This window comes from Podarcis pityusensis (genome assembly GCF_964106645.2).
Source record: "Podarcis pityusensis genome assembly, chromosome: 5".
Taxonomy (NCBI): Eukaryota; Metazoa; Chordata; class Lepidosauria; order Squamata; family Lacertidae; genus Podarcis; species Podarcis pityusensis.
The window spans coordinates 89,525,352-89,539,947 of NC_138032.1; the positions used below are offsets into that span (position 1 = coordinate 89,525,352).

At 41.5% G+C, this 14,596-nt stretch overlaps 1 protein-coding gene across 1 annotated transcript in view; it reads right to left on the reverse strand.

Moving 5' to 3' along the window:
- COG3 (component of oligomeric golgi complex 3) overlaps window positions 1-14,596 on the reverse strand; it is a 45,490-nt gene extending 30,894 nt beyond the window's left edge. Inside the window, exons 1-7 of the mRNA XM_081006380.1 lie at window positions 14,403-14,596; window positions 7,439-7,585; window positions 5,602-5,663; window positions 3,930-4,095; window positions 3,198-3,272; window positions 1,104-1,196; window positions 215-340 (exon numbers count right to left, since the gene is read on the reverse strand). Of these exons, the coding sequence (XP_080862506.1) occupies window positions 215-340; window positions 1,104-1,196; window positions 3,198-3,272; window positions 3,930-4,095; window positions 5,602-5,663; window positions 7,439-7,585; window positions 14,403-14,549 (816 nt within the window). The 5' untranslated portion in view covers window positions 14,550-14,596. The remainder of the gene's footprint in view (window positions 1-214; window positions 341-1,103; window positions 1,197-3,197; window positions 3,273-3,929; window positions 4,096-5,601; window positions 5,664-7,438; window positions 7,586-14,402) is intronic.

Genomic DNA, 14,596 nt, shown 5'->3' on the forward strand with positions numbered 1-14,596 from the left:
GTTCAAGTTATTTACACACCACAGAAGTCCGTACATCATAAAACTGTGTGTTGGATAAGACAGCTATTAAATTTGCCAAACACCCAACATGCTGCTTCAGAATGTAAAAGTGCAGCGAAGAATCACAATAAGAAAGGTAAATTATTTGGGAGAGATTCCCAAGATATTTTAGCTCAAAAGAAACACCGACTCACTACTGGTTTTTCCAACTTACCCTTTTAATTAACTGGTTTGTGAGGTTTTGTAGTGTATTCACGGTGTATGTTTTCATGAGGTGCATAGCTCTTGAAAGACATTGTTTGGACTTTGCAAAATACACAGGATAATCCCTAAAGTTTGGCTGGAAAATAAGAAAAAACAACATTTTAAGCAAAAGCTAAGAAAAAGTGAACTGGAATGGACACAATACATCTTTATCTTTGAACTGAACAAGGTTATTTCTGTCTTGCACTAAATGCACATGTTTTAAGAATCAGGAATAACACGATTTATCCCAGGAAAAAGCAAACACTCTTGTATCAGCAGACTTGGTGTCTCAAAAGAAAAGAGATGGACTGAAAGGGAATGATATGAAGGCACACTGCCTTGAAATATGCAACGGAATGAGGAACAAACGCAGATGCTTTTAGGAAACTAACCATCAAGGCTGGCAGAGGTTTGTGCAAAGAAGTTAATAAGCCCACATTCTATACCAAGGGAATTGTATTCAGAAGTTGTGTGATTGTGCTAGGGGGGTGTAGAGAAGGGGAAAGAAGAGAAGAAATGTTTGCTAACTCCTCCTCCTCTCTGTAGCCTTTCTCATGAAAAGCTGCTCTGAATGTTGGGGAAACCTCTGTAACAGCATGGGAGACGGCATTTGGATCTACAGAGGAAGAGGAATTAGCTAAAATTGCTCCCTTCCCCCATGAATACCCGCTGGGGCAGAGTCACTTCCATCTACAGATTGAAGTGTAGGGATTTAATCCATAAGGATTGTCACGGAAAGCATGAGGTCCCTTTTCCAGTTCTGTCACTGCATTTCCTCAGTTTTAAAACCCATGGGAAACAGAATTGTGCACCACGAAGTAATGTAAACAGGGACAAAAAAACTGAGCCCAACTTACGTGCGATGAAATATATGCAATACAATCATCAAGTTTAGCCAGCATAGGGATGAAACCATCACTGTTTACTGACAATGTAGGGGAATTCAGTTTCTTGCAAAGAGAAAAACAAGATGTGATATAAGTATCAGTAAGAAAAACAACCAAAGAAATCTGTATATAGTACTATTCATTACAAGTCTTCCAATAATTAAAAGAACAATCAAGGAAACTAACATTAAGGACAAGTATTTCATCCAGTCATGTCCCATGCCTCAAGTGATGAACATCTGGGTGACTGCACGTTCTCCACCCCTGATATGTAGGGTTAGATTCAGACTTAGAAATCAGAAATTCAGAAATCAATGAGACTTAGGTTAGTCATGACTAATTTAAGTCCAGTTGATTTCAGTGGGTCTACCATAAATATGACTAAGGCTCGTGTCACACTTTAAACCAAACCATGGTTTAGTGCAGACATAGGCAAACTCCAGCCCTCCAGATGTTTGGGACTACAATTCCCATCATCTCTGACCACTGGTCCTGTTAGCTAGGGATGATGGGAATTGTAGTCCCAAACATCTGGATGGCCAGAGTTTGCCTATGCCTGGTTTAGTGTAAGCGTATGAGTCCAGTCCAACTGCTGCTGCATTTCCATGAGCTAAGCCATGGTTTGGCTTTGCATTATTGTTCGAACCAGAGCTTATTGTCTGTCTTTTCGTTGGTTACAGCTTGTGGTTTGTCTGCAGTGAGACAAATCATGAGCTCAGGTTGGGGTAAGGTTTTTTTCCCAAGTGAAAAGAACACTCCATTGCTGCCAGCCCACTCTGCACATTCAAACTAAGTTACGGGTTGGTGTAACATTATTTGAAGATGCAACCCATACTATTTTTCTCTTAAAACATCCTCAGAATATGTTTCTTCTCATCAGCCCATGGAACATAAATGCATTTCAAAATTATTTTCCTCAAATATCACACAGGATGCTCTATAGTAATACTCTCAAACTGCAGCAACCAAAAGTTCAATGAACATGGCAAATGGTGCCCAGAGTTGGGAACCTTACCTAGTTCCTTACTATTTATACTCATCAGTATCTGCTTACTTACTGTAAATTGGTTTAAAATGTTTTAAGTAAGCATTTTCCTATGCAGAATTTTCCGAACTTTCAATGTAATTGCCTTTCGGCATAGTCACAGCATCAAGAAACATGAATAATGGTGGTCCATTCAATAAACTGCAATAAATTTATAACCCCGTCACATACTGATCATTCATTGCATGTAACTGTATGCATATTTCATATTTGATTTCACCCTCATAACAAGAGATAGTGACTGGTTTAGGGTCAGCCACTGAGCTTTAATCTGAGTTGCGATCTGAACCTTGGTTTCACTGGCCCCAGTTGACACTCAACTCACTGCTATTAACTTTGGTTGCTGCATTTCCTGGAGTAATATAATTATTTATATTTGTATTATGATTAAATAACTTTCAGTCCCATTCTATAGGTTATCATTACAGTGGTACCTCGGGTTAAGTACTTAATTCGTTCCGGAGGTCCATTCTTAACCTGAAACTGTTCTTAACCTGAAGCACCACTTTAGCTAATGGGGCCTCCTGCTGCCGCCGGAGCACGATTTCTGTTCTCATCCTGAAAGTTTTTAACCTAAAGCACTATTTCTGGGTTAGCCTGAAGTCTGTAACCTGAAGCGTATGTAACCTGAGGTACCACTGTATTAATGTTCTTATTGAAATTAGTCAGTTATTTTATAATGCCCTGGCCAAAGAATCTGCACTTGACAACAGTTGGGCCTAATAAACAACATTTCTCCAGCGCCCCTTGGAAATTTGCTCCTTCCTTGTTTTCGAAGACCAAACATAGACAGAGGCTTAAAACCACTTTAACAGAACAATGTTATGCATGCTCACTTAGAATAAAGTTCAGTTCAATTCCATGTACACTTACTCCAGAGTTTTATACAGGATTTTAACATAAGAATGATAATTACTAATCAGAGCATGCAACTCTTTAAAGAGTCTCTAGAAAGACATGACTCTAAAGTGGAAAAAGTTTTTTGGTCTGTTTGTGTGTGTTTCAAAACAATTACTTACCGTGTTAATATTTTCCAGTTCATTAAAATATGACAGTTTCTGCTGGATATTTTCTGCCAGGTCCACAAGCTCTGACTGTTCAAGGAGAAATATAAATTATTTTTAGAGGCAGGTAAAAGCATAGAAATACACTGTATGTCAGGAGAGGACAACCTGTGGGCTGATTATACTAAAACAATTACATACATTTTGTTATATTTTACTTGCATATAAAGGTATAAGGTGAACTTGGTGAATCAACTATTTTTATTAGAATAGCTTACATCTGAAGCCATTTGCTACAATGGGAATTCATATATTTAGCTTAGAAAGCATAAATTGAGTTTAAAACCTGGAACTTTAGGTCAGACCTTTTTTCTGGTCCAATTTAAGGCTGATATCGCCCTATTAAAAAAGTTACTCTCTGCCAGGATATAAGCCATTCTAGAAAGGGTTCACTGCTCAGAAGAAAAGGTAAAATCCTGGCTTGTCAGGTGCTCTTCTTGCCACACATCCCTTGTTTCCTTTACATCTGGTTATCGTAGGAATTATAAAGACTAAGAACTGTTCACTGTCTGCTTTTTTCCTCTTCCCTCCCCATCATTTTTCCTCTTATGTGTCATGCCTTTTGGCTAAATGTGTTTAGCCTTTTGGCTAAAGAGCAGGATAAAAAAGCTTGCAATAAATAAATAAACAATGTAGCTACAGATGCATAGGAAGCTGAAGTGTTTTTCTAACTAAGTATGAATTTACCTGCTCTTTCAATAGCTGTTCGCAGGCTTCATGCAGCGTTCCTGTCTTGGTGGAAACAAAGAGATATTGCTTCTGTAATGACTCCAGGTGCTCAAGAGCACTGTTGACATCACTCAAGATACCATCGCATTGCTCCTCAAATCCAGACAAGTAAGCTCTTGTCTGCCTAGAGAAATCAGAACGCAACCGTTACATATAGGCACACATTTATCCTTTGAACTGATAGAAAGATTCAGGATAGTAGCACGGGGAATCTGTGTAGCTGAACCTATACTGTGCAGACAAGCTTCCGAGCGATCTGGTTAACTAGTGGCTATCTAAGCTATCTAACCTTATGCGCAGAAACCGGTCAACATCTGATGGAAACCAACACATGGCTTATTACAATCAAGACCTGGCTGAACATACATTACAGAGCAACACCAAACTCCTTTTCAACTTCTATACTTGAAGACCATACTTCATGGTATATAGAAAAATTCAGGATAAAATACGTAGTTTGGGTATTGCTCTGGAGAGCCTCAAAGTATGTGATGAAAACTACATACTCCAAACAATCAAGCAACGGCGTTATAACCACGAAAAACAGCGTCTGTCTCCTCACACTCTGAGACCCTGTTCTCTGGAGACCCTAGGCATAACTACAACTTACGGATTTTATGCCAATTACCTAAAAGACCTACTACTTCCTTCGCAACGAAGAGCTTTTATGCTTTCCCCACTGCAGTGGCCACAGGTAAAGGGACCCCTGACCATTAGGTCCAGTTGTGACCAACTCTGGGGTTGCGGCACTCATCTCGCTTTATTGGCCAAGGGAGTGTACAGCTTCCGGGTCATGTGGCCAGCATGACTAAGCCGCTTCTGGCGAACCAGAGCAGTGCACGGAAACACCGTTTACCTTCCCGCCGGAGCAGTACCTATTTATCTACTTGCACTTTGACATGCTTTCGAACTGCTAGGTTGGCAGGAGCAGGGACCGAGCAACGGGAGCTCATCCCGTCACAGGGATTCGAACCGCCGACCTTCTGATCGGCAAGTCCTAGGCTCTGTGGTTTAACCCACAGCGCCACCCGCGTCACGTGACCACAGGTAGATACTCACTAATTCCTTATCAAGTCCGCCTGTGCGCCTGCAATCAGGGATTACCAGATTGACCGGACCATATTCTTTTGGACTGCCCTTTGCAAAGCAAACTCCGCAAACAGATGCTGAGCAAGAAGTTAGACCTGCGACCAACGGCTCCGAGAAAGCCAAACGAGGTGCCTCCTGGCGGATAGGGACAAGGACGCCACTGCCTCAGTGGCAGTAATTTCCATTTTACCCAGAAGGCTTCTTAATGAATCATCCCTCTAGGAAATAAAACAGGGTGAAGCAGAACAACCGAGTGCCTTGTGACCCTCAACAGCCTCACTCCTGCCCCTTTTAAATTTATCCCACTGATTTGAAATGTCTTAAATTGTAATGCCAATAAAGGTATTTGTATTGTATTGTATTGTATTGTATTGTATTGTATTGAGTGGAACGGGAGGAGGATGAAAACGAAGGCATAGCACACACCAAAAGCACACAAGAACGGCAGGACATTCTCACAGGATGTTTGGCAAGTTGCCATTGTTGGGTGCTATGCCTTGATAGTCACAATTCAACCAGTGGGGTGGGGAGGCATATATACCTGTATTTAGCCCCTTCATCTTGATCCATCTGCGTATGGAGTTGATCAAACCATGAGAAGAACTAGAGCAAAGAAGGGAAGAGATTACTTAGGATGTTCTGGGAGAACGGCATCAATGGCATTTGGGCTGATGAAACGGGCTTATTAGGAAATATAATCCAGTGTATTGCAACAACAGCACTGGTGGTAGAGAGAGGGGTCACTGGGCCATTCCTGGTGTGGGGGCCGCCCCTGTCCATGCTTCCTGACTGGACGGCAGAATTCAGAAGATCTACTCACATTCACCCGGTGCTATACCAGCTGCACTGGCTCCCGGTGGAGTATAGGATCAGGTTTAAGGTGCTGGTTTCAACCTTCAAAGCCCTATACGGCCTAGGACCTTCGTACCTACGGGACCGCCTCTCCTGGTATGTCCCACAGAGGAACTTAAGGTCTTCAAACAAAAACATCTTGAAGGTCCCAGGCCACAGAGAGGTTAGGCTGGCCTCAACTAGAGCCAGGGCTTTTTCGGCTGTGGCTCCGATCTGGTGGAACACTCTGTCACAAGAGACCAGGGCCCTGCGGGACTTGACATCTTTCCGCAGGGCCTGCAAGACAGAGCTGTTCCACCAGGCCTTTGGCCAGGGCACAGCCTGACTCCCTCCTCTGGCAATCCTCACAGAACTCTAGCCCAATGCTTGCCATTAATCTGATTGGAATTAATTTTATAATGAAATGATTTTAGAATGTTTTATCATTTTACTGTTGTTAGCCCGGCTCTGAGCCCGGCTTCGGCTGGGGAGGGCGGGATATAAATAAAAAATTTTATTATTATTATTATTACTCCTAAGGTAAAAAGGTCCCTCTCAATTCGTTGGATGAAGATTGGAGAAAGTTTCAAAAATTCTATTTAGGAATGTTTTCTAAAATTAATGAGTATTAAAAAAGATGTTGGAACGAATTTATTTGGCTTTAGCAGAAATGTTAAAAAGAACTATGCAAGAATATGTCATGGTTATGAGAAATTAGTATAGATAAGACTCAAGCTTTAAGTTTTAGGGTTTTTTATAGTAAGATAAGGTTAAAATAAATTAAGGTAATTTAATGACAGAATATTATGAAAAATGGGAAGGATTTGCTGTGATAATCAATAACTAGAATACAAAAAAGGGAGGTGTGAGGAGGTCCATGAAACAAGTTAATGAAAGATAAAGATTTGGGAATATTGGATTTGTTTTTAAATTTTTTGTTTATTTTTGCTTTTTGATGTATTTGTGTGATTTGTTTTTCTCTTTGACTTTTGTTTTTATTGACTTGTATTGTTTAATTTCTCTTTTCGTCTACTTTTTTCTTTGTTTCTTTGTAATTTTAAAATCCTCAATAAATATTATTATTATTATTATTTTAAAAGGTCCCTCTCAATTCTATGATTTATTTCTTTGCAATTACACAGAGGAGGGGGGGGGACCTAATGAAATGCTCTAAATAAATAAATAAATAAATGCGACTGTTGGACAAAAAAGGAGGTCCGCAGTGTTCCCATCCAAAGCCACTCTCACCCGGCCCACTTCTCCTTTAGAATCTGACAACCTCTACAATGTTCCTGCCCTCTTCACCAAGTTAAGCATTATGCTCCAGCTTCTCTTCCTGGCCATGAGTTGCCAAGTACAGGCACCTCTGAATAGGGAGAGGGACACAGACAGGCCTCAGAGAAGGAAGAATAAAGCAGACATGCACAAGCATCTAAAGACAAAAGCCCAGCCAGAATTTTTGCCTCTGTATTAAATAACATCACATTTAACACCTTACGTTTTGCACTTGGAATAAGAGAAGGCTTGATATTTATGTTATCTTTCACCTGCTGTGCTGTTTCGATTCTTTCATTTTCCATACGCAGCATGGAAAACCCTTTCAAGAGGATGTCCTCTGTGGATTCTGGCACTGTTGCTGTCAATGTTACGGTTAATGATTGCTGACCAAGACTGCTAAAATCTTCAATAGGAAGCTAGACACAAATAAGAAATAAAAATGAATGAGTTGAATGCCTTAAACTGTTTTTTTAAAACTAGTTTCTTCATTACTTACTTCCCCCCATTGAATGTTATAACACACAGTATCATTCATTCAAAACCAGATCAGAATGCTTTTGTCAAAATTGTTCATTTAAACAGAAACAAATGCAACAGATAGCTTTTACTCCCTTTTCTTTTCTTTACAACCGGATGCATCTGGAGTTCTGTAGCTCTGTTGTGCTCCACTGGAAGTTCCACTGGAACTCCAAAGCTGCAGTTTAACTTATTGATCTGTAAGCTAATATAATATACTCTGTACTGGTGTCCAAAATCATAAACAGCTGGTGGTAGAGAGAGGAGTCACTGGGCCCTTCCTGGTGTGGGGGCCACCCCGTCCATGCTTCCTGACTGGATGGCATGGCAACATGGGACGGTCAGAATTCCACTTGGAAGAGGACACGCCTGCCAACATTTCTGCAGGATGCGCTTAGTACAGATTTATGAATGAGCACCCCAACTGAGGGACGCGGGTGGCGCTGTGGTCTAAACCACAAAGCCTAGGCCCTAGGGCTTGCCAATCAGAAGGTCGGCGGTTCGAATCCCCACGACGGAGTGAGCTCCCGTTGCTCGGGCCCTGTTCCTTGCCAACCTAACAGTTTGAAAGCATGTCAAAGTACAAGTAGATAAATAGGTACCACTCTGGCGGGAAGGTAAACAGCGTTTCCGGGCGCTGCTCTGGTTCGCCAGCAGTGGCTTAGTCATGCTGGCCACATGACCCGGAAGCCGTACACCGGCTCCCTTGGCCAGTAAAGCAAGATGAGCACCGCAACCCCAAACAATTCTAAATCCAGAGTTATGATTAACTGTATAAGCTAAGCAAGCTGTAGCTTAGGGCCCCTCTCTTGCCCCCCCCCCAAAGGGTAAAAAAACCTGGATGTACATATCCAAAATATAAGATAAAAAACAAATACAGTGGTACCTCGGGTTACATACGCTTCAGGTTACATACGCTTCAGGTTACAGACTCCGCTAACCCAGAAATAGTGCTTCAGGTTAAGAACTTTGCTTCAGGATAAGAACAGAAATCGTGCTCTGGCGGCACGGTGGCAGCAGGAGGCTCCATTAGCTAAAGTGGTGCTTCAGGTTAAGAACAGTTTCTGGTTAAGAACGGACCTCTGGAACGAATTCAGTACTTAACCCGAGGTACCACTGTAAAATAAAGCCTACATATCACAACAGTGGCAAATGGCCTTAGATACCCATTAGGTCCATAGATTACCATATAACATAAAAAACACAAAAAACAGCGACAATTTGTTGTTGACAAAGGACAGCTGGACATATAAAGGGCCCCATTAAACCTAAATCCGGCCCTGCTCTCCACCCCATTGATCTGAATCTACAGCAGTCCACAAAGCAAGTATCCTCTCTGGACCCTACTAGGCAACTACATAATGAACACAGAAGCACCACTTAACGTTGGAAAACTAGGGGCTGCTACGCGCTTCCAACTTCCACCCAGAACACATCACAAAAACCATTGTCTACAGCCAAACCTTGAGATACAACAGGCTCTGTTCTGATCTGTCAGACCAAGACTCCCTATTAAAGGATTTACACCACACATTTCTACCAAACACAGCCAATGAACTGACAAAGCAGATCAAAAAGGCCAGACTGATACCCAGGAATAACCTGCTACAGGTCCAGAAAAGAAAGTGACAGATCATTACTTGCTGGCTACCTGCATCTCCTAGTTAAAACCACTCCAACATATCATCAAGGACCTACATATCCAGGACAGTGAAATGCCCCTCTCAAAGGCCTTGGGTGGTAGGCCTGCTCTTGCTAACAGACAGCCTAGGCAGTTAACTAAAACCACTTATCACCAGCAACAACAGCAAACACCACATCTACTCTCATAACACTATTAAAAAGTTAAAGGGACCCCTGACCATTAGGTCTAATTGTGGACGACTCTGGGGTTGCAGCGCTCATCTTGCTTTATTGGCCGAGGGAGCCAGCGTACAGCTTCCGGGTCATGTGGCCAGCATGACTAAGCCATTTCTGGCGAACCACAGAAGCACACGGAAACGCTGTTTACCTTCCCGCCAGAGCGGTACCTATTTATCTACTTGCACTTTGACGTGCTTTTGAACTGCTAGGTTGGCAGGAGATGGGGAAGAAATGGGAGCTCACCCCATCGCGGGGATTCGAACTGCCGACCTTCTGATCGGCAAGTCCTAGGCTCTGTGGTTTAACCCACAGCGCCACCCTCGTCCCGATAACACTATTACAAAACTAATAAAGTCAGCCACAACATCAGCGTTTCATGCACTTGCATGTCTCCCAATGCAACAAAAACGATCATCTGTCAGTAATGCTCTTTTGCATTACTAAGACAAACAGACTAGTCTCTGCACACAGAAGAATCAATGGGCACAAATTGAAAGCAGGAGAGCTTTTCAATCTATCATGGCATTTTGGTCCAAATAGAGGTAAGGTTTGCTGTTCCACTACTCCTGCTAATTCACTAAGCAATGATGAGGATGTTTCTACATGGACCTCACTCCAGGTATCTGATGAAGTGGTCTAGTCCACAAAAGTGTATGACTTAATAAATTTTGTAAGACTTCTAGGTACCCAAGACTTTGGTTCTTTTTACCTTGCTAACACTGTAAATCACTTGGAGACAGAAGTATGTGCCTGGAAAAATGCTGGAACCCACTCTAGGCTCCTAGGAAACAGTGGTCTATAAAGTAAACAAGCGACACAACACAGCCATCCCCACAGCCTTCCTATCTGTAATATTTGCAACCATACCTTCCTCCAAGGAGCTCATGGTGGTGTATATGAATTTGAACCATTTTTATTCTCACAACAACTTTGTGAGGTAGGTTAGGTTGAGAGTGTATTACTTGCTCAGTACACAAAACAATACATAAATTCCTTTTGCTTTTTAGAAAAAGTGGCACCTGGATTCTGAGCAGAAAAGTAGCAGAGGCAAGAAAAGAGGCTAACCTTTTCTCCACCAGCAGTTTTCCCTGCTCCACGTTGCCGGATGTATGCACCTGAGGGCAGGTCCTTTTTTCTTTTGGCAGAGTGCCCGCACCTCACTATTTTTCTATATACTTCTAAACACAGATAAATAAATACCAGCCCTGCAGGGCTTACAAATATGTTTTTTCTATCAAACTCCTCTGTTCAAAATTTCAAAAATTTGAGAGGGAGAGGGAGAAAGAGAATGAATTTTAATTCGATTTATGTTTAATAGTTTTTAATTATTGAGTCCCCTCCTCCAATGTTTTTCACTACTCTTTAGCTATTTCTTATTTTATTATTGAGTCCCTCTCAGGCTCATCACATCTCACAGCCCCACCAAAATATAGGGGTGGGGACCAGATCTAGCAATATGAGCTGACTGGACCCTCTTCAAAGAGCTCTCCCTAACTGGTGCTGGGCTTAGCATTTATTCTCAGGACACCAAAGAATAGCAATTGGCTGGGGAATTAACAAGTGAGGTCAGAGCGGCAAAAGACAAGCACCATCCCTATAATGCATGGCAAATGTACTGGATACATAAATTGTTCAGACTGTGGCAGGAATCCAGCTATAGCAGCTGTAGAAGGAGGAGAAAACAGGGGGTGAAGAAGGAGCTATGGGTGGAGGGCAGGGTGGATAAAAATCAATGATTTTTATAAATTTAAATTGGATTTTTAAAATAAAATGCTTTGGAGGAAAAATCTTTCTAAAGATAGTTTTCTATTTAAGTTGCATTATAGTCCAAAGGCTATTCGTCAGGAAATGAGGAGTTGTTTTAAGTTTTTCATGTGTGCTAAAACTCAGTCTAAGTTTTTTGTTTTTGTTTAACCGCATCAGTTAACAAACATGGATACACATGCTATAATGTTATTGTTTTAGTTAAATAAATTGTTTAAATTGTTATTAAGGAAATAACACCCTTTCAATAAAGTACAGCAGAAAGGTTGTCCAAATATAAACAGTTAACTTATTAAACCTCACAATAATTTCATAATTAACTATGTATTTCTAACAGTATGATCAAATGAGTAATTTTTGAAATAACTGTAAAAACAACTCTGAAAATTTATTATTCCAAAAATGAAACCTACATCTGGTTGTAAATATTAAGATCATACCAGCAAGTCTTTCTGTAAAAAAATATACGTATATGATTTAAATCAAGTCTTACTGACTAGTGATTTAAATTTATTTGATTTAAATCAAATCCACCCTGGTGGAGAGAGACCCTCCCATCCTCTGGTCCCCCTAGGAAAATCAATAAACCTGCTGCACCTGGAAGTGTGTGTGGAGAGTGCAACTGAATGGGACACAGCTGCCAGCAGCCTGAGGAAGGACCAGCCACCTTGGGTCTGCCCATAAAAAGTAAGGCTAGAATGAGAGTTCCCAGGAACTTTTCTCATTGTGAGATTTTTGTGGGTGAGCTGAAAGTTTTTTGGGCCCTGAGTGAGAACCTGGATGGTGTGTCAGAAGGAATGTGAATTGATGTTGATTTATAGATATTAGTAACTTTGTATTAATGTAACATTACATTTAATGTAATGTTGTTGCTCAGTTTTCCGTATACCGCTTGGAGACTTTTGTAATACATTAAGTAGTATAAAAATTAAATAATCCATCAATCACCCAACACTCATGGTGAAATGTGGCACAACCTTTCAGAGTAACCAAATGAAACCTTATTACACAGCGTGACAGAAATCTGTGGTTTTATCAAGACAAGTTGTTTGCTGTGGTTAACGACCATCTTCACAAAATGCACACCTGAATTGCAGAGGGTTGAACTAGATGACCCTTCCAACTCTATAATTCTATGATTCTGATTCTATGAAAATGCACCTTCTGTACCATGAAAATATTATTATTATTATTATTATTATTATTACCACTATTAAAATGAACTCTCCCTAATTTAGGTGCCAGGCAAAAACATTCCTCTTCAACCAGGCTTCTGGCTGATTTACATCTTATATTCTTTAAAATGTGCTTGTAGGAGCAACACCAGATTTAGGAAGGTGCGGGCAGTTCCCCCACACAGGGTACAAGATCGAGAAGATCTATAACTGATAAGATCCATTTGGGGTTGCTGATTTTGCGCCTCACATGGGGTGCCACGTTACCAAATATTACCCAAGGCTACCCTTCATCTTCCGATGAAGGACAGCATACCAATTTAATAAATATTATTAGTAATAATGATGTTAGCAGACAGAGCTGCCCCCCCCCCAACTTTCACCACCTTGTGGCAGCATGTGTGTAGGGTTGCTGCCTTTGGTTGGGCAAAATACAGTAAAGTAAAAGGTAATTTGTCCCTTTGGGCAAAATACAGGCCAGGCGTGTTGAGGGGGAGGGGGACATTGGGGGGACTTAAAAATTGCTTTGCAGCAGCTTGCAGATTTAACATATAGTATAAGGGCACAAGAAGAACATACGTTTTAAGAAGATTGGAAAATGTTTATTGAATATATGGAGGTAAATTGTTTACACTTTAAAATGCTGGTAGCATTAAGATAAATTCAACAGGGTAAATAAGTTTTGATGGATGTAAACAATGGAATACTGAATGGTTTAGCTTATGTAGAATATGCAGGGATTTATGATATGCAAACTGAACCACGGAGAGAGAAGGACAGTAATTGGTTTAAGGTTGTTTAGATGACTATTCTGAAAATAAAAATTACATACACACACATACGCATATGAATAGTCATCTAAACAACCTTAAATCAATTACTTCCCTTCTTTTCTCTCCGTGGTTAAGGTTGCATATCATAAATCCCTGCAGAGAGAGAGAGAGAGAGAGAGAGAGTAGTTTCTGCACCGGGCAAAACAATTTATGTAGAAAGTAAGATAGATAGCTTATGTAAAATATGCAGGGATTTATGAAACTGAACCACGGATAGAGAAGGGAGAGAGAGAGAGAGAGAGAGAGAGAGAATGTGTGTGTGTATGTGTGTGTATAATGTGTGTGTGTGTGTGTGTGTATATATACACACACATACACACACACACACACACACACACAGTATATATCTGTATACACAGAGTGTGAGTGAGTGTGTGTGTGTGTGTGTGTGTGTGTGTATGTATGTGTATATATATGTATACACATATGTATACACACACACACACACACTCTCACACTCTGTGTATACAAATATATACTCTCTCTCTCTGTGTGTGTGTGTGTGTGTGTGTGTGTGTATATACACACACACACACACACACACAGAGTATATATTTGTATACACAGAGTGTGAGTGAGTGTGTGTGTGTGTGTGTGTATATATACACACACACACACACACACAGAGAGAGTATATATTTGTATACACAGAGTGTGAGAGTGTGTGTGTGTGTGTGTGTACACACACACACACACAGTATATATATATAGCTAGATATAGATATAGATATAGATATAGATATAGATATAGATATTGCTTTGCACGGTACAGAAACGACTTCAAAGCAATCCATTGCAATGCTCAAACTGAAGCTTATCTTAAGTTTAAACTTTGCAACAACCATGTTGGAAGGAAAAATCCTCCCCACCTGCTGAATTTCTTCCTGCCAGGAGGAGGAGGATAAACGTGGAAAACCAGAAAAAGGAGGAGGAGGAAAGAGAGAGAGAGCGCGAGAGAGCAACACTTTCTGCCCCTCTTCCTCAGAGAGAGCTTTCCCCTCCGCGGAGGTTCGTGGCCCCACGGAAGCCCCACTTCTCCCCCTTCCCGGCCCAGCCAACCCCGCCAGGGACCCTCCGCTCACCTCAGCCGGGGCGGGGAGGCAAGGCAGCGCTTCCCTCAGCTCCAGCACCGACTCCTGCTGCCGCTCGGTCAGGGGCGCCAGGGGCCTCAGGGGCCTCTCCCACAGGCTCAGCCGCTCCCGGGCTTCGCTGGGCAGCTCGGCCGCCATCCCGCGCCCTCCGCCGCTTGGGTTTTCCTTCTCCCCGGAACTATAAC